This window comes from Bos grunniens, chromosome 16, assembly GCF_055505025.1.
Source record: "Bos grunniens cultivar Pamir isolate PY7600 chromosome 16, Bosgru_T2T1.0, whole genome shotgun sequence".
Classification (NCBI taxonomy): Eukaryota; Metazoa; Chordata; class Mammalia; order Artiodactyla; family Bovidae; genus Bos; species Bos grunniens.
Genome location: NC_141180.1, coordinates 482164 through 506476, shown reverse-complemented (window position 1 = coordinate 506476; position 24313 = coordinate 482164). Strand labels below are relative to the sequence as shown.

The 24313-nt window shown below is 60.6% G+C and overlaps 2 protein-coding genes across 10 annotated transcripts in view; both read right to left on the bottom strand.

Annotated features, from left to right (window-relative positions):
- Window positions 1-2444: 2444 nt before the first annotated feature.
- On the bottom strand, window positions 2445-8010 carry SHISA4 (shisa family member 4). Of its 3 annotated transcripts, none has more exons than XM_086342991.1 (5): window positions 4921-8010; window positions 4597-4768; window positions 3783-3916; window positions 3033-3200; window positions 2445-2917 (listed from the first exon to the last, which is right to left on the bottom strand). In XM_086342991.1, exons 1-5 carry the CDS (start codon window positions 5552-5554, stop codon window positions 2871-2873), a joined length of 1155 nt encoding a protein of 384 aa, XP_086199117.1. In that variant the 5' UTR covers window positions 5555-8010; the 3' UTR covers window positions 2445-2870. The 3 variants fall into 3 exon arrangements, with proteins under 3 accessions (XP_086199117.1, XP_086199119.1, XP_086199118.1); XM_086342993.1 differs by having other exon boundaries at window positions 4597-4831; window positions 4985-5187; XM_086342992.1 differs by having other exon boundaries at window positions 5018-5187.
- Window positions 8011-13144: 5134 nt separating this feature from the next.
- The window catches only part of IPO9 (importin 9), a 39534-nt gene continuing 28365 nt past the window's right edge, over window positions 13145-24313 (bottom strand). For 2 of the 7 annotated variants that reach the window (XM_086342982.1, XM_086342987.1), the window contains 10 exons: window positions 19725-19951; window positions 18257-18405; window positions 17939-18067; window positions 17229-17504; window positions 16991-17157; window positions 16437-16690; window positions 15613-15735; window positions 15203-15310; window positions 14988-15064; window positions 13145-14013 (listed from right to left, as the gene is read on the bottom strand). In XM_086342982.1, coding sequence (XP_086199108.1) covers window positions 13903-14013; window positions 14988-15064; window positions 15203-15310; window positions 15613-15735; window positions 16437-16690; window positions 16991-17157; window positions 17229-17504; window positions 17939-18067; window positions 18257-18405; window positions 19725-19951 — 1621 coding nt within the window. In that variant the 3' untranslated portion in view covers window positions 13145-13902. Of the gene's footprint in view, window positions 14014-14987; window positions 15065-15202; window positions 15311-15612; window positions 15736-16436; window positions 16691-16990; window positions 17158-17228; window positions 17505-17938; window positions 18068-18256; window positions 18406-19724; window positions 19952-20804; window positions 24057-24313 lie in introns of those variants that run through there. The other 5 variants (XM_086342986.1, XM_086342981.1, XM_086342988.1 and 2 more) reach the window with 4 other exon arrangements.

Here is a 24313-nt window from a genome sequence, read left to right as displayed (position 1 = left end):
CCAATGACGTCACCCTTCCCGCCCCCTCCCCCGCAGGCCGATGACGTCACCCTTCCCGCCGCCCCCGCAGGAGAATGACGTCCCCTCCCCCGCCTCCCCGCAGGCCGATGACATCACCCTTCCCGCCGCCCCCTCGCGTCCCTTGCAGGCGGATGACGTCCCCATCCTCGGGCGGCGGCGCGGCGCCTCCTAGCGGAGACGCGGCAGGGCCTTGTGCGGCGCGCGGACAGAGGGCGGGCGGCTGTACCGAGCGCGGCCCGCCCCGCGGGAAGGCCGGGATGGCGGCGGGGGCCGCCCTGGGATCAGCCGTGTTGAGGGGAGGGCTCGCTAGGCGGGGCCGAAGCCCTCGCTGACGGGTCCGGACCCAAACCTGGGCTGGGATTCCCAGCCGCCTTACCCTCTCCGCACCCCGCCCGGGGGCCGGCGGAGCCCCAGGCCCGGCCCGTCCGCGGAAGAGCGCCCGGACGGGGGCGGCGTGTACGGGCCCGGGGTCTCCGGGCTGCAGGGCCCCTCGGCCCGCTGGCTCTCGCAGGAGGCCCGGGCCGGGCCTGGGGCCCAAGGCCTCTCAGGCGGCTCCTCTAAGAGGCGAGAGATCCGAACGCGGGTCACCCACCAGGACCACCCGGCCTGGGGAGCCTAGTGGGGGCGGCCCGCTGGGGAGGTGGTAGAGGGGCAGGCGCTGCCCACCCCACTGGGCACACTTCTTCCGGCCTCCCCTCCTCTGCGCATCGGGCTCTCAGCCTCCTCCCGCTCCTGACCGCCCCCGCCCCCGCGCTCCGCTGTCTTGCTAACCCCTGGCTCCCGGCCCTGACTGTACGTTCCAGGCACCTGGGCCCTAGCCCGCTCCCCGCCATCCTCTTCTGGACTCAGGCTCCCCGGCACCGCAGGCCTCGCTGACCCCAGGATGCGGGCCCTTCCACCTCCGCTTCCCTGACCCCCCAGCGTCCTGCTGCTACCTCCGAGCTGAGCAGGACCCCCACTTATACCACTGCTGACCCAACCCCTGAGGGTCACGGCTCCTTCTACCCAACACCATCTTGTAGGGCGACTGCCAGTTTTCAGGGGTGCTGGGGGAGCAGCTGTGCCCGGTCCCCAGGTGAGGTGTTGGGTCCCAGGAGAGACTAGGGCGGTGCCCTGTTTACCAGCTAGACAATGTGAGGGGCCTCCTCTCTGCTGCCACCACGTGAAAGCTCCACTCCAGCACGATTTCCCCTTTTTCTTAAAATTCTCTTTTTTGCAGTGCTTTGCAGCAACTTAGCAGCAGCAGCAATTGATTGGAAATGTTGGAGGGAGGGGGTAGGGGGCTCTTATTGGGATAAACTGTCTCCCATCCTAGACTATGGAGCAATTTCTAATTGGCCCCAGGCTGCTGACTTAAGGAAGCTCATTCCGGATGGCATGGCCCTGCATTCATTAACATCTCATCTTTCAGGGAAATGCAGAAATTTTGTCCTGGAAACCTCCACCTCCCAGCTTCAGGACAGAGAGAGGGGCTGTCCAAACCTTGGGATGACTTGGTGACCCCTCTCCCAGCATGCTGGCAGAAGCTATGGCCTGGAAGCCAGGACACCCGCGGCCCACCTCTCGTCCCCATCCTCGGGAAAGGTGGACTTGCAGCACAAGCTTCCCCTTTACCCAGGTCAGGTCCAGAGGTGGAGGTCTGGCCCCGGCCCCAAAGCAGCTGGCCCAGAGCCCCCGCCCTTAACGTGAAAAGAGTCTCCAGCAGGCCCTGAGCGCCACCGGCACAAGGGCCGGCCCTCCAGACAGGCCGCAGAGCCCTGAGGCCTGAGGAATGGAGCCAGCAGGTTGCAGTGGGGCCGGAGGGCAAGTGGATGGAGGGGAGGGGACTGAGAGAGGGCTTGGAGGGCTTAGGGGCTTTCCAAGCTGACTTGGTGTTTTCCCCGCGTGAATTAAAGTCTATCGAGCTTCCTTTCCTGGATCTATCACCAGGCCAGGGGGCGGGAGGGGACCGGCCTGACACAGCAGAGGCACTGAAGTGGGCCTGGGGGTCTCGTGTCTTGGGCGCCTGTGATGCTCTGAGGCGGCTGACAGCACCTGCCCAGCCGGGCTCCTCTCAGCCGCTGGTCCAGGGAAGGCCCTCTGACGGGGAAGGGCAGCTCCAACAAGCTTCCTGTACCCCTGAAGCAGTGCCCTCATTCTACAGATGAGGAAGCGGAGACCCGGCAACCTTGGGAAACACACCTAGGTCAGTCGGTGGGGGACAAGCGCGAGTCCAGGTGTCTCAGATAGGTGGAGGGAGGTGCCTCTCACGCCGGACCCACGTGTGGAATCTGGGACCAGGAGGACCCGTCCCCCCACGGTGGCAAGATCTGCCTCCCCAGCTCTGGCAGCCTGGCAGCCCTCAGCCCAGGGCTTCTGCCTGTGCTCGGGCACCGGCCCTGCCCTCCCCCACGGAGTCAGGAGGTGTGGACGGCCCAGCGGAGTTATGTCACCACGGCTTTAATCCCCCGGAGCGCGGCCCGTGGGGCAGCCGGGGGGGGGGGGGGCTTCTGCCCGTGGCTGGTGGAGCCTCCCCACCCCCAAGTCCACGGCAAACAGGAGGGGCTCAGCCTTCCTGGCCCCGGGTCCTGGGAGGAGAAGGGCTGGAAGAAAGCAGGGGCCATGCAGGCTTTCCCGCCCTTCCCCCACTCCTGATTAAAAATAGTCCACATGTCCCAGGCCCTCCCCACCCACCCCTCAGTCACGGCCAAGTTCCAGCTCAGCTCCTGTTCCTCCTCTCTGGGGCTCCATTCCCAGAAGGTCTCAGAGCGCAGCTGGGCCTGGGGCCTGGCAAGCAGACGCCCCTGCCCACCCCCTGGGCCGGGCGGAGGCTCAGCCTCCTGAGGGACGGCAGAGACGCAGCTGGCTCCTCAGGCTCCGGGGTAGGAGGGCTGGGGTGGCACGTACGGGGGAGGAGCTGTAAACCAAGGAGACGAGGTGAGGGTCGGGGTGGCCCAGGAGTGCGCGAAGGAACCCCAACCCAGGCTGCAGGACCCCCAGGGCAGAGCAGGCAGGAGGCGGGGCCCACTCACCTGCAGGGTTGTAGACTGGGGGTCCGGCCGGGTAGAGTGGATACTGGGGTGCAGGACCGCTGGGTGGGTACATGAAGCCGGGCTGTGGGGGTGCGGGGCCGGCTTTGGGGTCCTGGGGGTATGGGTACACTGGCTGCACAGGGACGCCTGTCATGGGGATCTCCTGGCCTGGTTGGGGGACAAGGACCAGTACTCAGGGCACCGCCTCCATGGGACGCCGTCCCTGCCCCTCTGCCCCAAGATCCTGCTGCTTGGCCGAGTCCAGCAGGGCGCCCGCAGGTGGCCCCTGCTGGTTGGTCTGGGTTCAGCAGTGTGCCCACTCAGGGTTTCAGAGACCTCCTGGGCCAGACAGCACTGGCCTGGGGGGCGTCCCGCCCTGCCCCGGCCTAGCAGAGCTGCCCCCGAGGGGTCCTCTCACACTGACCCCCACACAGGGTCACCGTTCCCACACCCACCAGGCCTGGGCCTGTGTGCAGGCACACGATTTTGCACACGGAGCGCACCCGACGTCGCTCACGCTCCAGGCCCGACCTGCTGTTTCCTGAGAGCCATGTGCACGCGCACGGCCCAAGCTGCAGGTACATCGGTATACTCAGGGTTCACACGTGTCCCTGCGCTCTGGCTTCTGGGGTGACGGGCGGGCAGGTGTGTGTCCAGAGGGGCCCGCTGCTGCCAACCACACCTCCGGACCTCTGGTGCCCTCCGAGGGCACCCCCGCCCCTTCCCGCGTGGACAGACGGACAGACGCACCTTCAAACGGGCTCTGCAGCTGCTGGCGCCGGCGGTAGAGGTAGCAGCAGGAGCAGAGGAAGCAGCAGATGGTGGTGGCCACTACAGCCACGAAGAGGATCACGGCCGAGGCGATGCCCGCTATGGTTTTGGGACTTGGACAAAGAACAGGTCTCCTCACCTTCCAGCCTCATGCGGGGAGTCCTCGCCACACAGACCGCCATGCTGGCTTGGACCCCCGGCCAGAGAGACGCGGGGCTCTGCCCGCCCCGCTGGGGAGAGCTTGGGGACCGCGCTTCCCTGAAGGCTGGGCAGCCTCCTGAGCAGCGGCCTCCCTGCAGGGGCTGCTGCGTGCACCCGAGTCCAGGACTGAACAGCTTGGACTCCAACACAGGAGGCCTGACGGGCAGAGCTCCTTTCTCAAACCGCGCTCGGTCACTGCCTCCCCATACATGTTCTGTATGTCAGCGTCTCCTCCTCCCAAAACAAGTTTGAAAGCCCCTTTTGTGCGCCCCCCTTAATGAGGAGGAAACAGTGACCCACCCGGGACCTGTCCTCCCCAAGATCACACAGCTGGTGAGCGGCGGACTGGGGATTGGACCAGTCCGGCCAGAGGCTGGAGCGCCGCTGGGCCAGGGGCTGCCCCTGCCCCCGCCCTGCACAGGCCCGGGCGGGGGGAAGGGCCCGGCCCAGCCCCAGCCCGCGATGACCACATGACGGTCACCGGCCGGCCCCTCCTGGAGCTCCTGCGCCCTGGAGCTCCAGCCCCGCTTCGGGCCCAGGCAGGGTGTCGGCTGAGAGCCGGAGGGGGTGGGGAGGGGAGGCCGGCGCCCACCTGAAGGCCAGGCAGTGCTTCTGCTGCCTCTCGGTGATGAGCAGGCTCAGGTCCCGGCAACAGTACCGCTGGTAGCAGGTCCCGCAGCAGAAGGTGAAGAACTCGCAGTTGAAGCCCGGATGCCAGGAGCCATTCCGGTCCAGGTACCACAGGCAGTCCTCGCCAGCCAGAGCTGCGGGCAGCGGTGGAGGTGCCCAGTGGCCAGCGGGCCGGGTTTCGGGCCGCCCCAGCCCCACTCCACTGCCCGGAGCTCCACCCTGGTCCCTGCGCCCGGAGGCCTCGGCCTCGACCCCCAGGGTCGGGCCCCCAGTCCAGCCCCCGCACCTTTCCCACGGACCCTAAAACGCCGAGGCTCCGCCGGGATCTCCCGGGCGCCCCCGGGCCGCGCGCCGAGGCCTCCCGCCGCGCCCCCGGCCCTTACCCAGGGGCGCCCCCAGCACCAGGAGCGCGACCGCGGCCAGCGGCGCGGCCCCGCGGAGCCCGGCGGGCGGCATGGCGCGGCGCGGCGAGCGCGGGGCGCACAGGACAACGCCGCCGCCCAGCTCCGCGGGCCGGCTCGCCCGCCGGCTCCTCGGCTCCTCTCCGCCTGCTCGGGGCGGGGCTCGCCGGCCTGCGCCGACCCTGCTCCCGCGCCCCGCCCTCGGGGCTCCGCCCCGGCCACGCCCCTCGCGGGGGTCCGGGTCCGAGCCGCCCCCCCAGCCCGCCCCGCGCCGGCGGCCGCTGGGCCCTGCTGCGGAGGGCCTCTTGGCCCTCGGCCCGCTAGCTGCCTCGCCTGTCGGCGTCCCCGCCCCGAGAAGCCCTGCTCCTGGTGCCACTTCCAAGCGCTCAGGCGCAGGGGCCACCCCTGACGCAGGACCTCCTCTACCCAGCGTCCAGCAGGACGTCCTCCGCCGGCGGCGGGGAGGAGAGTCGGGGGCCGGGAGTCACCCCGCCCCCACCCCAGAACACAGGGGCCCATTGAGAGGCTGCTCAGAGCAGCTTTGTCCCCGCGGGCCGGCGGACTTGGACCCTGCCAGATGCGCTGGCTCCCTGAGTGCCCCTTCCCCCCCCCCGAGTGGCCAGCCTAGGGCCTCCGAATACGGATGGCAGGCCGCGGGGACCACCTGGGCCCGTCCAGTCGGATGCCCTTGGCAGTGGAAACCTCTTTCTTCACAGAGCGACCCCACAGAGAGACTACGGTAGTGCAGAGCATAGGGTGGCCCCTCCAGGGGTCATAGTCTCCTTGCACGTTTGTCAGTGGCTGTGCCCCTGCTCTGGGGGCACCTGACCAGGAATTTGCAGGGCCTAAGCTAGGGAGAAAATCCAAGGCCCCCTTAGCCCCTCTGCGTGCAGCCCTCAGGGTGTTCGGACAGGCCCCTCCTTTGCGGCTCCCCAGAACCCCATGAGCTAAATCAAGCTCACTGGTGTTATCAGTTCATTTTATAGACATAAGCTGGGACTCAGGGCAGTTCAAGGATTTGTTCAGGTAACAGAACCCGTAAGTGGGAGAGGCAGTCTCAATCTAAGTGGCTTCACCTGCTTAGTGGGTGACGGTGTCTGCAGGTGGTATATCCTGTAAGGGTTATACCTTAATGTCCAAAATATACAAAGAACTCAGACAACTCAACATAAAAAAAAAAAATACCCACAGAAGACTTGACTAGACATTTTCCCAAAGAAGATATATAGATGGACAACAGGCACATGAAGAGATGCTCGGCATCACGAATCATCAGGGAAATGCTTCAAAACCACAATGAGGTGTCACCTCACACCTGTCAGAATGATAGTCCTCAGAGACAACAACCAACAGCTTTGTTGGTGAGGATGCAGAGAAAAGGTTCGCACCCTGGAGCGTCGTTAGTGGGGATGTGAATTGGTGTGGGTACTGGAAAAAGTACGGAGGTAACAGAAAGAATCACCGCCCATTTCGGCCAATCCCACTCCTGGGTGTTCACCTGAATGCAAATCCACTAGTTGTAGAAGACATATTTCAAAAGACATACGCACCCTTCCACTCACTGCAGCATTATCCACAATAGTCAAGATATGGAAGCAACCTAAGTGTCCAACAACAGATGACTGGATACGGATGTGTACGGATATACAATGGAATGCTACGAGGCCATAAACACGACCTCCGTAGTGGTCCAGTTGTTTAGATGCTGTACTCCCAGTGCAAGAGGCCCGGGTTCGATTCCTAGTCAGGGAATTAGGTCCCATGTGCTGCAACTAATTAAATATTTTTTAAAAAGAACGAAATGTTGCCATTTCCAACAGCAGGCTGGACCAGGAGGGTGTTATCCTACGTTAAACAAGTCAGAGAAAAACCAGTAGTGTATGAAATCACACATGTGGAATCTTAAAAAAACAAAAACAACAAAACCCAAATGAGCAAACATGAAACAGAAATAAGAGTTGTAGATACAGAGAACCCACAGGTGGCTAGCAGAGGAGAGTGCGCTGCATGGAGGCTGTGCAGTACACTGAGCACCAGGCTGTGGAGTGCAGCGCGCTCAGTACAATGAGCGCGGCGGCAAGTCACATTGAGAAGTCGGCAACACAGCAAGGTGTGGGGCTCCCTGGTGCTCAGTGGTAAGGAACCCACCTGCCAGTGCAGGAGACACAGGCTCAATCCCCGATCCGGGAGGATCCCACATGCAGCGGGGCGACCAAGCCTGTGCACCAACTGCTGAGGCCGAGCCCACGCTCTGCGACGAGGCCCCGCCGCAGTGAGAAGCTGAGCCCAACAACTGGCGCGTAGCCCCACTCTCCCCCACCAGAAAAAAGTCTGCACAGCAACGACGACCCAGCACAGCCAAAAATAAATCTTAAACAGAATGAAGTCTCGAGTGCCCATCACAAGGATCCATCAGTCCCGGCGCTCCCACCCCCAGCAGCAGATGGCAAGTGTCTCCAACATCGAGGCGTGGAGGCCCAGCAGAACCTGAACAGGCTGGGAAGGGCGGCGGGGGCAGGCGCGGCCCTGTCCTGCCCCGTGGGTGCTGGTGCCTCCAGGAGAGCAGAGGCCAGGAGAGGGTCTGCTCCTGCTCAGGACGTGGCTGCTCATCTGATGGGGGCCGGGGGAGCGGACGTCTGTCCTGACAAAGGACGAAGCCATAAATGCCGCAGAGACAGACGGATGGATAGAGCCCCCAGCTCCCCACACCCGGCAGCGCGTCCACTTGCTGAGTGCAGGGACCACGTGGCCCCGTGCTCCTTGCAGTCCCCAGCCCTCACTGCGGGGGCTCGATGGGCAGATGGAGGGCTGTCTCTTCCTGCCCTGCCCCAACCTGAGCCCAGAGCCCATCTGATGGGGGTCTTTTCCAGCATCCCTTCTCTCTGTGCCTTTGGTTCCTCTTTCCTTAGGAAACAAAACCTCAAGTCTCTCCTATTAAAATGAAACAAAGCGAAGTAAAACAAAATGACCTGTTTCCCAAACCCCCCCCCTTTCTGTGTCTCTGCTTTCCACCCTTTTTTCTCCACCTAGTTCTCCTTAAAACTTAACACGCCTGGTTCTAGCTCACCAGGACAACAGTGATTTTCTGACTGCAAAATTCTAGGAAAACTTTTCAGCGCAGATGACGGGAGGTGATCAGACAGGTCAGAGGGGAGAACAGGAGTGGGGTAGGAGGGGGTGCTGCTCCTCAACCCGGGGGGCTGGAGCCTGCGCCTGCGCCTGCGTGCTGAGCCGGGCCCTGGGCTGGAGGAGAGGGAGGGGGAGGCTTGGGTGGGAATGCTGGGGACTGGGGAGGGGGTTGTACAGGCCTGCAGGGCTTCCCCGCACCTTCTGTGGGCAGATACACAGCAGCAGCCTTGCCTCAGGCCTGCAGGGCCTTCCCCGCGCCTTCTGTGGGCAGATACGCAGCAGCCTGGCCTCCCCAGCGGGTCTCCAGGCCCCGGGGTGGCCAGGCTGTCCCTGGGCCAGGGGGGACAGGGCGTGGAGGGTGATGACACCGGTGATTCCGCAGGTGAGTGTGTGCCAGCGTACCCACGAGGCACCGGCACTAGAAGAACTTAATTTGCTCTGTTCCCAGGCTGGGGCTCAGAGCTGGACTTCTGTGACTTCAAAGCCCAAGCCGGTCCACTCGTCCTTCTGCCTCTCGTGGATCAGATCTGAACCGCTCCGAGCCGGGCCTGGTGTGTGGGCCACATCCGTGGGCAGACCTCGGGGTGGGAAGCCGGGCCAGCAGGAGTGGGAGGAGCGGGACTGTGACCCAGTTTGGGCCTGGCCCGGGGCTTCAGCCACAGCGTCTGCTGAGTCATTCCACGGCCGGGCTGAGTGGCCGGCTGGGCCTCCTCCCATCTGCCTGATGCGCCTCTCCAGGTCAGGGCAGACCGAATGGCATCCCCGGGGCCTCCCTTGCCTCCCGGGGCCCTGGGCCCTGGGGCTCCCACCTCTCCTCTTCAGGAGAGCCCCGTGGACACCCTGCCCTCCCTGCCCCGCGGGCCTCTGTCCACCCAGCTCCTGCAGAGAGAACTACACTCTTTCCTCCGATGCAGTCTCATTGCACCGAAGGAACAGGCTCTCACTAGCCCCCAATAAACACACATTCCTCCTTCATCAGGAGGCTCTCCTGGTGTCCAGTGTGACTTGTACTTGCTGTGGACAGAAGGCTGTCCCTGGCTCAGTCCTTGGGGGCGGGGGCATGGGGGCAGCCTGGCAGGAAGGGCGCCAAGTGCCAGGCGTCTCTGCGGGGCCCAGGGGGTCTGGGCCGAACCTGGCAGCCTCAGGCCGTGGTGGGGCAGCCACTGGCTGGCCCTGGGGGCCGCCAGCCAGGTCACCTTCAGGTGGCACCTTCCTGGGTCCGTGGCCAGGCCAGCTGGGCAGGGCGGGGGCCGACGAGCGCTATTTTGGGACCCGAGGGGAAGAGACGAAGGAGGCTCTGTTTGCAGCTCTTCTGTCTGCCCACTCCCTCTCCTGGGAGGTCTGTGGACACGGGCGTCCGCCCGCACTGACCCTTCCCACTGAGCTCTATTTTCAGCCGAGACCCGCGTGAGCCCTCTGCGAGGCAAGGATGGTGGCTGTCCTCGCGAGGCTGGCTGTGTAGGGCTGGGCTCGGGTGCGGAGGCTGGCGGTGCACTGGGGGCTCAGCTCATCACCGCCCCACGCCACCGGACACAAGGCGGCTGCGTTGGAGTCCACGCCCCCGGCGCACGGCTCCCCAGGATGGACTGGTCACATCTGCTCACCCTACGTGGCCCCGGGGATGGAGAGCAGGGCCGGGATGTGGCGGGGTGGGGTGCCTGCTCGGAACCTCCGGCCGGGGCAGAGGAGCCCCGCCCTGCGGGCTGGAGAGGGCCCCTCGGGCCTCAGCTTCCAAACTTGGAAGTGCAGGGGTTCAGTTGGACCCCCTACAACTGCAGGTCAGCCGGCTCGGGGGCTCTGGTCCTCTCTCTGCGTGTTCAGTCGGAAACAATTTGCAAGAGGGCCCTGGCAGGGCCTCGGTGGACCAGCCTCCTGCCCAGTGGGTGAGCCCAAGGTCAGGAAGGGGAGCTAGGCTGAGGAGGGACATGGCCACAAGTCCAGGGGGCAAGAAATGCCACACCTCTTTCCCTTCCGTCACTTTAGGTCAGACAGTCTCTCCTCCCAGCTGGCGAGCAGTTCAGGCCGCGGTCCCTACAGCTTGCTCCCCTGCCAGCCGGGGTCACATGGTCTCAGGACCTCACACAGTGCAAACTTGGGGGTGGGCTCTGTCGAGGGAGGGCTCGGGGGCCTGCACATCCAGCAGCCTCAGTTTGTGTGACCCAAGCGCAGGGACCCGCCAGGGAGCCCTGGTGCTCGGCCAGCATCGGGTCCCCAGACTGCTATCCCCTTCCTTCTGGGAGCCCTCTTCCTTCTCTCTCCCTCCCTCGCTTCCCCTAAGACCCTGGACCTAACCTCAGTTCACTCGGGGTTTTAACCTAGCATCCAAAAGCAGGTTATCCTCAGAGTTCTGCTTTCCCCCTGCAAAAGCAACTAAGGCAAGGAAATGCAAGAACTCAGCCAAGTTCCCGGAACAAGTGGAGGAGCAAAAACCTAGTGAAAGCAGATTAAGACAGCTCCCGGCAGCACCAGGTCCCTGGGAAACGCTCCGCTCATCAGGTGGGACGCTGGAGCCATTCCCGCAAAGGCTCCCCAAGGCCCTGATTCAGCAGCAGCAGCTGTGAGGTGAGCTGAGTCACCCTAACCCAGGGAGTCAGGAAGACCACCCCACAGAGGTGGGGCAGCTGGAGGGCGGGGAGAGGACACCCTCCCGGCCTGAACCTATGGGCCTGGAGTCCAGCCCCGTCTTCACCTGCAGCCACAGCCCTGAGGCAGGGCGAGTTCTGAGGAGGCAGGACGGGAGGGCGGTGCTTCCAGCCCTGACTATCTCTGCACCTCCACCTGCAAAGGGCATGGACAGGCCCCTGCTCTGCACGGCCAGGGCCGACCCTGGAACAACACGGGTCTCCACTGCACAGCTCCACAATGACGCAGGCTTTCTCCACCAGCAACTCCAGGGCTACCCCGCCCCTCGTCCCGCATTGGCTGAACCTTGGATGCAGAGAACCTAGGCCCACCTCTAAGTTCTCTGACTGCCCACGTCCCTCACTGTGGTCAAGGATCCTCAGTAGAGAATCTAGGCGAGGTCACAGGTGACAGAGCAGCCCTAACGTTGCGTGCTTCTGACAGGTGGGCGGCTGCCAGCCACTTCCCCCACCCGCCCCCCAAGAGAACCCCCTCTCCCCTTCTCCTCTGGGGCAGCAGGCACTCAACCCAGAACTGATGTATCTGGTCAGGTCCCCAGGCCCACTGTGCTGCTTAGCATCCCCAGCTAGACTGGCTCCTGGTGGAAGGGGCCCTGCACGTGAGGGGCTTGGTATTTGCTGGAATGCCATGGAGCCAGGAGCTGGCTGTGTGTTCCCATCTCCTTAGTGACCATGGGCCCACTGGGCGCCTTCCAAGTACAGGTCCCTTTAAGCTTCCGGAGCAGAGTCCTGTCTGCCCGAGTCCCCCAAGCCCTTTGAGCCTCTCTCCTCGACCTGACCTGAGCCCACTGCTTGGCCTTCTCCCTGCGGACGTGCCGCCTCTGCCACGCAGCCCTGGCTCGGCAGCAAGCTGGGACACAGCGCTTGGGCCCGCAGCAGGCACAGGAAGGCCAAGGTGGCCCAGCAGGGCTCCGGACGCCGTGCCCTGACCCCAGCCTCAGTCTACACGGGGGTTTTACAGATGCAGGGACAGTTCCTGCCACACCGCCCGTTACCAGCACAGGATCGTGCAAGCACTGCTCTATGCTCGGGAATCCTGGGTGTTTTCACAGGGACTCTTATCAACCAGCACCTTGGAGAACAAGCTTACATAGAGGTTGTGCCCACGTTTGCTCTGGTAGAGATGCTTGGATTCTAAGTTAACAGCCTCCCCAGGGACTCCGTTACCTGAGAACCTGATCGGTGTCCCCGTCCTCGTCCAGCACGTACTTCTGTAAATGGCCTCAAACCGTCTTCTGGAAGGTAAGGTGTGAAATGACCCCTCGTCGGCCACTTACAAGATGGGGGCTGAGGGCAGAGCGCCCTGGGCGCGCCACAGACCACCCACCGGGCTGCTCTGCGGTCACAGCTGGCGGCCGGTTGCCGCCTGCTGTCCTATCTGGTCAGTAGCATCAGACGCTGAGGCCCATCTGGCGTCACTCTCGCCACCCGCGCCCTCCATGTGGGTCCCCATGGGCCGGCGCTCTCGGGGCGGAAAGGGAGCTGGGCTCTCACGTCCTTTCCGGCTCCCAGTGTGGTCTGCGCCCCCCTCCCCTCCTCCCCACCGAGCTCCCTGAGGCCCAGTGTCCCGGCCACAGACCTTGATGTCCTGGCCGCTCTCCTCCAGGGTCAGGGCGCCCATTTCTCGACTTCTCACCTTGAACCTCCAGTCCTTCTAAGCAGGCAGCCCTGCCCTTCCTACCCGGAAGCTAGTTCTCTTTGGCCAAAGAGATGGACACGAAGAGGGAGTCAGAGGGTAAGTTCTCGTCAGGACCACTGGCCTCCGGGAGGTCTTTTCCAGTCCCTGCCGAGTGGATGCAGCCCCTGAATGCACTTCCTCGTCAACAGAAGGGAAACATTATCTGTGCACCTGCCATAAAGGTGAACGGGAAACAGGAAGGGCCTGCACGTCAAGGGCTCCAGGGAGCGCAGCGGGAGAGGCTGGGGCCGGGCTGGCAGCCCCGCTGGGAACCTGCCCCTCCAGCTTCCCACTGGGGGCAAGGTGGGTGGGAGGCACACCTGATGACACTGAGCCTGAGGCTCCCGCAGCAGCCCCGGGGCCCTTCCCTGAGAACTAGTCAGCTACACTTGTAGCCCACCCCTGCTGTGAGACCACCGCCTTAAGGAACACTCCGCAGCTATTCAACACGGGCTCTGGTACGGGCACGACCAGAAAAGGGGGCGCAGGGCCACTGGCTCCCTCCCAGAAACTGAGCACGTAGCTCTGTCTCTAGGAGGCCCTTTCCAGAGGCTCAGCTGCACAGTCCACGGGGCTGCACCCGGCCCCGGCCCGTCACCTCGCTGCTCCTCTGAGAGCGACAGGAGGCAGTGCCAACGTCAGAGAGCATGCAGACTGCACTCGTTTGTAAAGATCACTTTACTCTCCTAGAAAAATACACATTGCAAATGTGAGGGCCACAACGTCCCCACCTTAGAGGATTCCTGAGGGAGAGGGACAGCCTCAGTATCAGGCTGTGTGTGGGGCGTGTGTGCAAGAGGCATGTTAAATATGGTGGGGGCAAGTGGACTTTTAAAAAAATTTGTTTTTCCATTTTTTTTTTTTTTCTAAAAAAGGAAAACCAAATTGCCATCTGTCTGGCTAACCTCGTGTGCGTGCATGTACGAGGAACAGCATCAGGGAGGGGCTGTCATGCAATGAGGCAAAACCAAGACGGCCTTCTTGGACGGGGACTCTCAGGGTTGCAGGAGGAACAGGGTCCCTGGGGGGCTCCCCTCGGCCCCGAGACAAGTGCATCAGCGGGTGAGGGCAGAAAGCCCACTTCTCTGCGAGGGGAGCTGGAGCGGAACACATCAGACGGACTATGAGACACCAGGTCCGTCCTAGAAGACGAATGGTCGTGACTTCCTGTGCTCCAGGTGGGGGCCCACAACCAGGAACACGATCGTGCCGGGCAGTGTGCTCTGGCCTGGCCGGCAGAAGCCTGGAGCGCAGAGGGGCTCAAGTGGGAGGAGCTGGTGCTCCAGCGCACACTCCGAGAGGCACAGGCCACCAGGCCTCGACCGTCAGTGTCGCCTGAGGCCGCTACTGCAGGCTGAGAAGAGAGAGTCCCAAGGCCAGGAAGGGCTGCACGCCGGGCATGGTGGGCGGGGTTCCCCTCAGATGCCGATGGTCTGCAGCACCCGCCTCTCACTGTCGCTGAGGTGGCCCGAAAACATCACATAGCAGGGCTGCTGGGCGAACTGGCAGAGGAAGTCTGTGAGGTAAGCCTAGAGGGCGGGAAGGGAACGCCTGAGGGCTGCAGCCAGGGGGGGCCGGGCTCTGGCCTTCAGACGAGAGCCCACACCCCAGGGTCCAGTCTCTGGCGAGGTTCAATCCAGAGGCGGAGTGCCACAGGCACTTCCCAGGACCACGCCTCACATACTACCCTGAGAACGTGCCACTCTGAGGACTCTGACCATACAGCTGCAGGAAGCTGGGTTCTAGCACTGAGTGAACCTGAGGAGTGAGGGAAAGGGGAAGGGGCACCTGGGTGGGGAGGAGCATGGTGGGGAGGGAGAGGAGGGGGCACAGGGGGGAACACAGGCACCGGGGTGGGGAGGGGCACCGGGGGCGAGCACAGGCACTTCGGGGAGAAGGGCACCAGGGGCAAGCACGGGCACTGCAGGGGGAGGGGCACCAGGGGGAGGAGGGGGCACCAGGGGGAGCACGGACACGGTGGGGAGGAAGGGGAGGAGGGGGCACTGGGGTGGGGAGCACAGACACTGGGGGGAGGAAGGAGAGGAGGGGGCACCAGTGGGGGGATACCGGGGGGGAGGAAGGGGAGGAGGGAGCAGCGGGGTGGGGAGCAGGGGCACCGGGGGTAGGCGGGAGCACCGGGGTTGGGAGCACAGGCACTGGGCGGGGGGGGAGGAGCAGGGGTACTGGGGGGGGGAGAGGAGCACTGGGGTGGGGAGCACGGACACTGGGGTGGGGAGCACAGGCACCGGGGGGGAGCACGAACACTGCAGGGAGGAAGGGGAGGAGGAAGCAGCAGGGTGGGGAGCAGGGGCACTGGGGGGAGGAAGGAGCACCGGTGTCGGGAGCACAGGCACCGGGGGAGGGGGTGGGGGGTGGAGCGGGGAGCACAGACACTGGGGTGGGGAGCACGGGCACCGGGGTGGGAGCAGGGGCACCGCGGGGGGAGCACGGGCACCGGGGCGAGCACGGTCAACGGGAGCCCCTCACTCACAGGGCACCGTACCTGCAGGTCGAGCTGATAGAGTGGGTCTGTCAGGGCGTCGGGGTCGTCCTCCTCGTCGTCCTCGTAGTAGTCCTCCTCTGCAGAGACACGCGGGGGCGGGATGGGAAGTGTCACCCACGAGGCTGCGCTCAAGGGGCACAAAAACCCAGGTGCCGCCCTTCGAGGACACCCCCACCTCCTGGCCCCGTGTGTGTACGGCTGTTATCCGCACTCACCGTATTTACTTGTGGCAAGAATGTCGGACAAGAGCTGGCCAGCCAGGCCGTCCTCCTCCTCCTCATCCTCCTCGTCCTGGTCCTCCCACATGTCGTTGGCGTCGTCTGCTTGGAGATGAGAAGCAGCTGGCACGCGCCTCCCCTCCCACCAGACTGGCCAGGACGGAAGGCCCCAAGGGTCCCTGCACCGCGCCCCTAGTCCCAGGGAGAACCAGGGGTGAGCAGACCCTCCCGGCAGTCTGCCTGAGAGCCGACTGTGCTGGGGGGCGGGAACAGGCTGAGAAGCCCCCAAGAGAAGCCAGCCGGGAAGGGTGGCCTCACATCAGGCAGCTCCTGGGAGCCAGCCCCACGCGGGCCTGCAAGGCGAGCCCCAGAGCAGTGGGTAGGGAGCGTGCGGGGACGCAGGGCACCTTGGTTCCACTCGGCGGGAGCAGCCTGGCGGGCGGCATTGGCCTCCATGACGCTGGACAGCTCGTTGATGATGAGCTTCAGGATCTTGACCAGCAGAGGGATGTTGGTCCAGCGCTCGGGGTCTGGGGAGGAGAGAGGAGGCTGCCCTGGGCTGCTCCCCGCACAGCACTGCACCCAGCACTCCACCCCCAGGCCACACGCGGCCCCGAGTGCGTGTGTGCAGAGTGCTCAGGTGTGTCCGACTCTGTGACCCCGTGGACGATGGCCCCACCATGCCCCTCTGTCCACTGGACTCTCCAGGCGAGAATACTGGACTGGGTAACCATACCCTCCTTCACGGGATCATCCCGACACGGGGACGGAACCTGGGTCTCCTGCACTGCAGGCAGGTTCTTTACCACCTGAGCCGCCAGGAAGCCCCCCAGTCATGAGGCTCAATGTTAAGATAACTTCATTGTACTCTACGTCAGTTTAGAGGTCAGGAGAGATGAGAGCCTTCAGGGGCTAAAGGGGACGAGCTGTGTCTGTGAGAAAGCTGGGACACAGGGGCCTGAGCAGGTCAGAGCGCCGCAGGCCCCAGAGACGCAGCCTCAGGGACAGCGTGGGGAGTATGAACCTGCAGTTGGATGGCAGCCGTGACAGACATGGACGCAGGGTCCCGGGCCCAGAGCGGGCTGGCCACCAGACATCCTGTCCACTTGCAGCCACAAGAGGACCACACACGCTGTGCCCCTGCTGCGCGGGAGGAACCCATCTCTGACGCCCCTTCTGAATGCCCCCCAGGTGTCCTAGCCCAGCGGGGGTGGGGCACGGCGTCACGCACTCTTGGCCGACTTGGAGCGGGTGCGGACGCCCTCGTCGGGGCTGTGGAGCTCCTCGCCCTTCACGCGGATGTCCTGCAACCGCCGGTCGTCGGCGGTGATGCCGTGCTGTAGCAGCTTACACAGTGCCACGGAGCTGCAGGGAGAGCGCGCTGTGAGCCGGCCTCCCTGGGGACGCGCCCGACCGCGACTGGGTGGGAATGCGCCTCCGGGCCGGCTGGGGGAATGCCAGAGTCCGACTGAGGGGCTCCTGTTCCTAAGGGCGGGTGGGTGAGAACAGCTCTTGAGCAAAGCCACATGGACGTCCACCCTGGAAGGCGTGGGGGGCGGTGAGAACAGGGGGTAAAGTCCAGGGTAAATTGTTAGAAACCTGGCTTTAAAAACAAGAGGAAGCCAGCAGCAGCCCTCAGGCGGGGCCGGGGAAGGGCTCTTGCCAGGGAAGATCCCGTTTTCTGGAAATTTCAAGATGGCAGCTACTCGCAGCTACAGTTCAGCAAGAAGGAAGAGGGGCCGGGAGCGTGGTGGGCAGTGGGGCCGGGGGGAGCACGAGGCCCACCTGACTTTGCCCTCGTACTGCCCGTAGAAGAGGTGCTGCCGGCTGGTCCACTCGGCCATCACGAACTCCAGGGCGGGCTTGCCGGTGGGTCCGGGGAGGCTGCACAGGAACTCCAGCAGGGGCTCCAACTGCGTGTGCACCAGGTGTGCGAACACCATGATGAGGGACTAGGGGACAGGGGACAGCGGCTCAGGGACCCGGCACACAGGCCCAGGGCCCCCCGCGGACGCCCCCGCACCTGCATGACGCTGAGCGTCTCGGCCTGCTGCATCTTGCTGAGGACAGCGCGCAGGATCTGGTCCAGGCTCTCGCCCAGCTCCCGGCCCGCCCGGGCAATAAGTGTGGACACCAGGCGGCCCACGAAGGCGGCGGTGAACTCAGAGGTGCGGGGGTCCAGCAGCTGGCTTACCACCTGCATGACGTACCACAGCCCGCTGTGGCCCTGCTCGTCGCGCCACTGCGCCACCTGCTCCAGCGTCACCGACACGTAGGCCCGCAGGCACTCGCCTCCGTTCTGCAGACACGGGCAGCCTGTCAGCGCCGGGCTCCAGACCCATACGCACACACTCTCCTCCCAGCCCCTCGTGGGAGCCCAGACACAGATCTCTCATCAGAGGAGGAGCTTCAGCTGCCAGGCTCCACCTCTGGTCCTGGGGAACGCAGCTGAGCTGCAGCTGAGACGGGCCCAGGTCTGGGGACAGAGCAGACCACTGCCTCGAGCCTCCCCAGGTCATCCCTCTGCTGACTCTACTGACAGAAGAGGGCTTCTCGGGGCCCGAGCCTACACGGCTGGGATCTCTTCTGCTGCTCGGACCCCAAGCCTTTGAGCAGTCGGAACCTTCCCGGTCCTCCGGACAAGCACAGATGGGAGGGGTTTCTTTCTCCAAGGCAGGAAACGTCTCAGCCTGCTGCTCGTGTGCCACGGCTCAGACACCCACGCGGAGGTACCTGCATGGTGGCGTTGTCGTCCGTGTGCAGGGTGCACTGGGCCACAGCGGGGAAGGCCTGACAGATGAGCAGCTGGGAGAGAGGGGGCTTTGTGCTCCGCACCACCGTGGTCAGGATGTCGATGGCCGTCTGCAGGAGACAAGTCAGGCTGCCTCAGGGGCGGGAAGGGAGGGAGGGGCCCACGGGCCTGCCCACCCACCCAGAGACACTCAGGCCCTAGTGAGAGGCCCCACCGTTCTGCGCCCAGGGACACCCCTGCCCCGAGAACACATCACAGCTGGTCAGGGGCGGCGTAGGGCCATAAGGACGAGGACGCACCGCACACAGCCCCGCGGGGATCTTGTCGGCGGGCGCCTGCATGATGCTGACCAGGGTGGGGATCAGCCGTGTCTGCATGGGGCCCTGGCAGGCCTCGATCTGGGACAGCTCCTTGAAGACATCCTGAGACAGGGAGGCCACCACAGGGTCTGGGGAGACAAGACGCGAGCGCTCTGTCCACGCTGCCTGCCACTGGCCCACACCCAAGCCGCCAGCTTTTGCCTGACCTTTCACCCGGACCTGGGGCCCGGGGCAGCCGCTGGGGCCTGGGAGGCAGCATGTGTGTGAGCTGACAGAGTCGGGGACAAGTCAGCAACAGCTGCTCTGAAAACAGAACCTGCCTCTTTCCCTGGGACAAATCTCTAATGCCTATATTCCTGTGAAACATGGATTCATTATGAGCCCAAATGCTTAGAAAAGCAGCCCCCACTGACAGCTTGTTAAGACACCACCACCTCAGAACTGCCTCACACTGATTTTTCTGGGTCCCACATGTTGAGTAGGACTGCATGTCATCTCCTGGGGGTGCTCCCAAAGCCACTCGAGGCAAAAGAGAAGACCTTCAAACAGCAGAGCCTTGTGAAGAAACGGAACTTTAGCTAAACCTGCTTCACCTACCTAAGAAAAACAGAAACACCCTCCAAGGGGCACTCAATGTGCCGGGCGCTAAGACGCACTGTCTGTAGCAGACGAGAACTGCAGCCCACTCGGGGGTGCACGGCCACGGCAGCAAATAAGCAGCAACATAGCCCCTGGGGGAGGCCGCGTGGCGGGCAGGGAGCGTGCAGGGTGGAGTCCTCCTTAGGGCACGCTCTTGTCACACAACGAATCAAGTAAAACATCCACTCCTGCTCAGTTGTTTAAGTTACGTCCGGCTGTCAGTGACCCCACAGACCACGGCCTAAAACGTCCAGTTGACCTCACATTAGTACCACCCCCCTTCCAAGCGTCAATATGCATTCTTCAGGTATAAATGTCCTCAACATTTTTTCTGATAATAAAACCAAAATCTGGGATTCTATTCTACGAGTTTTGGAAAACAATCTATTTACTTACTACAAGGTGAGCACCTCCCTATGGCTTTATTTCTTTGAGACTGGATTATTAATGGCTGCACAGCATTCCATTTTATGGATGTAATTAATCTCTAATTATTTCCAAAGACTTGCTACTACAGAAAACACACTATGAACACCTGATCCTAGACCTCTGTCTGCCTCCTCTTCTTCAGCTCCCCTCTAATCCTAGTTCTAGGCCTCTTCTTTCAGAAAGCTTTTGATTTTGCTGCTCAGCCTCCCACCTCACTGCTGGCTCTTTTCTCCAGCTCCTAAAGAGAGCAAGTCACAGGCGCAGGCTCTCTGCTGTCTGCATCTACACACAAGCAGCCTCTTGCTAACTCACAGTCCCCTCTGCCCTAACGCACAGCCCACGAGACTCGGGGGCATCCGCGCGGCCCCGCCCCGCATACCGTTGCTGTACTTCAGGAAGATGGCGATGGTGAAGGGGCAGATTTTGCTCTCCATGCTCGCTGTGAACTCGGGGTCCACCGTGCACACGATGCACAGGGTCTCCATCACCAGGTTGAGGACCTCGGAGCTGAACTGGGCTGCGAGGTGGATCAGGCCGTCCAGGATGCTGGGGAGGAAGGGCTGCAGCACAGCTGTGCTCTCCGAGACTTTCAGCTGGTCACAGTAGCTGGGGAGCAAGACAAGCAGATGCTCACCAGCAGGCCCGCTCTGGGCTCCCTAGTCAGTGTGACCTGTTACAGAGTTCATGAACCTACTTCTAGAGTTCACTAGACTTTTACATCTTTGTGTAGTTTTTTTTTTTCTTTTAGAATTTTCAGCACCACCATTTCTATGTTTTCTAAGGTATTTCTGCTTTGGTCTTCACGATTTCCTTTAAAATTTCTTTCATCCCATTTTGTTATGAAATCCCAGTCATAGCTATATCCAGATCATTAAGATATTAAGTCAAATGCATTATGCTTCCTCGGACTATAGTTTTAGGCACATTCCTCAGATAGATAGATATAAAGATATAATATGTACTTTTTTGTTATTTTCCAGTTAGTGTTTTTAAATCTCTTCCAATACAACGGTTATTCATTAATAGTAGACTATTCTTTTACTTTCAAGTTACGAAAATTTTGTACTTTTTGGCAGTTTTTGCATCCTAAAATTAGATCAATTTATAGAAACATTTTACTCATACTTACAAATTTGGTGTACTATTTGTGGGGTTTAGATGTTTGTTTTAAAACAGAAAGACTCACAGACTTTGAACCTATGGTGACAGGGGCAGAAGGTGGAGAAGAGGGATAGCGGGAGTTTGGGATGGACATGTACCCACTGCTGTACTGAAAACAGATAACCAACAAGGACCTGCTGCGTAGCACAGGAAACTCTGCTCACTACTGTAATCATCTAGATGGCAGAAGAGTTTAAGAACAGACACATGTACGACTGAATCTCTGTGCTGACCCCTGACACGAACACAGCACTGTTAGTCAACTACACTCCAACATAAAAATTTTTAAAAAATTTACCTTAAAAAAAACATTACACATACTTCTACCTCAGTTCAGTTCAGTCGCTCAGTTGTGTCTGACTCTTTGCGACCCCATGAATTGCAGCACGCCAGGCCTCCCTGTCCATCACCAACACCTGGAGTTCACTCAGACTCATGTCCATCAAGTCGGTGATGCCATCCAGCCATCTCATCCTCTGTCATCCCCTTCTCCTCCTGCCCCTAATCCCTCAGCATCAAGGTCTTTTCCAATGAGTCAACTCTTTGCATGAGGTGGCCAAAGTATTGGAGTTTCAGCTTCAGCATCAGTCCTTCCAATGAACACCCAGGACTGATCTCCTTTAGAATGGACTCGTTGGATCTCCTTCCAGTCCAAGGGACTCTCAAGAGTCTTCTCCAACACCACAATTCAAAAGCATCAATTCTTCAGCGCTCAGCTTTCTTCACAGTCCAACTCTCATATCCATACATGACTACTAGAAAAACCATAGTCTTGACTAGACAGACCTTTGTTGGCAAAGTAATGTCTCTGCTTTTGAATATGCTGTCTAGGTTGGTCATAACTTTCCTTCCACGGAGTAAGCGTCTTTTAATTTCATGGCTGCAATCACCATCTGCCATGATTTTGGAGCCCCCAAAAATAAAGTCTGACACTGTTTCCACTGTTTCCCCATCTATTTCCCCATGAATTGATGGGACCGGATGCCATGATCTTCGTTTTCTGAATGTTGAGCTTTAAGCCAACTTTTTCACTCTCCTCTTTCACCTTCATCAAGAGGCTTTTGAGCTCCTCTTCACCTTCTGCCATAAGGGTGGTGTCATCTGCATATCTGAGGTTATTGATATTTCTCCCGGCAATCTTGATTCCAGCTTGTGCTTCTTCCAGCCCAACGTTTCTCATGATGTACTCTGCATAGAAGTTAAATAAGCAGGGTGACAATATACAGCCCTGACGTACTCCTTTTCCTATTTGGAACCAGTCTGTTGTTCCATGTCCTGTTCTAACTGTTGCTTCCTGACCTGCATATAGGTTTCTCAAGAGGCAGATCAGGTGGTCTGGTATTTCCATCCCTTTCAGAATTTTCCACAGTTTATTGTGATCCACACAGTCAAAGGCTTTGGCATAGTCAATAAAGCAGAAATAGATGTTTTTCTGTAACTCTCATCCTTTTTCCACAATTCAGTGGATGTTGGCAATTTGATCTCTGGTTCCTCTGCCTCTTCTAAAACCAGCTTGAACATCTGGAAGTTCGCACTTCACGTATTGCTGAAGCCTGGCTTGGAGAATTTTGAGCATTATTTTACTAGCGTGTGAGATGAGTGCAACTGTGCGGTAGTTTGAGCATTCTTTGGCATTGCCTTTCTTTGCGATTGGAATGAGAACTGACCTTTTCCAGTCCTGTGACCACTGCTGAGTTTTCCAAATTTGCTGGCATATTGAGTGCAGCACTTTCACAGCATCATCTTTCAGGATTTGAAATAGCTCAACTGGAATTCCATCACCTCCACTAGCTTTGTTCGTAGTGATGCTTTCTAAGGCCCACTTGACTTCACATTCCAGGATGTCTGGCTCGAGGTGAGTGATCACACCATTGTGATTATCTTAGTCGTGAAGCTCTTTTTTGTACAGTTCTTCTGTGTATTCTTGCCACATTAACCTCTTAAATCAATAAACATTTACTAGATGCTGCTCACCATGTCCAATGGGATACATTATAAAAATACATCATCCAAGTCTTTATTTCTGTTATCCATGGAATGGTAACAAGTCAGTAACAACACTGTTTCTGTACGTTAACAGAACCCGGTGCAGAGACACGGCCCTCCCCAGGTTCTCAGTGAGTGGTTTCTCTTGGTGTAGTTTTTAGATGTCTCGTAACATCTGTGTCAGCCGCTGGGTTCAGAGGTCATGGTGACCAGTATACCTGTGGGCTTGGACCTCAGGTCTGACCACTCCCTGTTCCTGGCTCACAGCTCCTTGATGCTCAAGGCCACTGTGCTCTGCACCACCCCTCCTGAAGAGTGGGCTGGGCAGACACTTGCGCTGGGACTGACTGGGCCCACTCCTCCCAAGGTGGCCACACTCTAATAAGTGTCAGCACAGCCTGGCAGGTCAGAGGGGCCGCCCTGTGTGCTCAGACCATATGGGATCTTCTATGCCATGCTGAAGAGGTTAAGCTTTACTCTGGAAGTCAGTGTGTCTCAAAGTTTTTTTTCTTTCACAAACCACTTCTGACATCTAATTTCTTCTTTCCCCTAGAGTCTTCAGGGGAACCAACACCCCAGGAAAACGCTGTTTGTGTCCAGTGGCCTCATGGATCGCCTGGCACGCTCCTTCTCCTGGGTACCTTCATCCCAGAGCTTGAAGAGCATAACCAGGGCCAGAGAGTTTCCATTGCAGCAGCAAAAATACAAGTACTCAATTCTAGAAAGACCAGTTTGAGAGCTGAGATAATAAAGATGGCAGCAGTCTGCAGTTGCAGGCAGCAAAACCCCTCGGGGGCCCCTGCAGGAACTCAGGCAGATGCTGAGCACACACAGGGCAGCTGGAGTGGGAGGGGGGCAGGGGGGGAGGGGGAGAGGAGAGTGGGGAACCGAGCTCCAGAGGCAGGGGATGGTGTCTCTGGAAGAGCTCCGGAGGCAGGGGCTGGTGTCTCTGGGAGGACAGAGCTCTGCTTTGGATGCAGGACCCACAGGTGTGGGGTCTGCACCTCTATGGTGACAGGGACTGCAGGCAGGGGAGGCCTGCAGGTGGTCGTTAGGAGGCTCAGCAGTGGCTGCTGTTAGTCTTCAGGTCCTCACGCCTGTCCTGGTACAGACAGGAGCACACACGTGAACCTGGAGCTGTGGAGAAAGGTCGGCACACATGTGACTAGAGAAATGTGGCCCACGTGTAAGGATCTGTCACCAGTATCCCGCGCAGGAGCGCTCTGAGGCAGTCCGCACTACGATGGACAGGAGGCGGGGCAGGCTCAGGGAGGCGCTGAGGACAAGCTGGGCTGAGACTGGCTGCAGAATGAAGAGGGCAGGGCCACACGTGAACCCCGGCTGAGGACAGGCCCAGCGAGGACCCTGCCCCACAGGAGCTCGCCCCCGGGGTCCGCTCTCCGCACGTGACGCACAGCCCTGTAAACGTGGGCCATGCCGCTTCTCTGCTCTGCGTGTTCGTGGCTTCCGTCAGTTCTCCCGGGACAGCGGCTACACCTTTCAAGAAAGCCCTGCCTGTGTAGTCAGAGAACTGAAAGTTATTTAAAAATTAAAAAAAAAAAAAAAAAAAAAAGCTTTCTTCACGTATTTTTTTCTGATTATAAAAGCAGGATAAAATGTCCGCTTCTCTCAGCGTTACTGCGGCGTACTCCATCCACGACACGGTGAGCACGAGCGCTGTGGCACCCGGATGCGTGTCCACACCGCACAGGTTTCCCCTCATCCACTTTCTCACCACGTCCGTCCCCTCAGGCTCCCCTGCTGCTGGGAACGTGCGGTCTCCACTCTCCGTTACACACAGCGCAGGCGCCGACAGTCGCG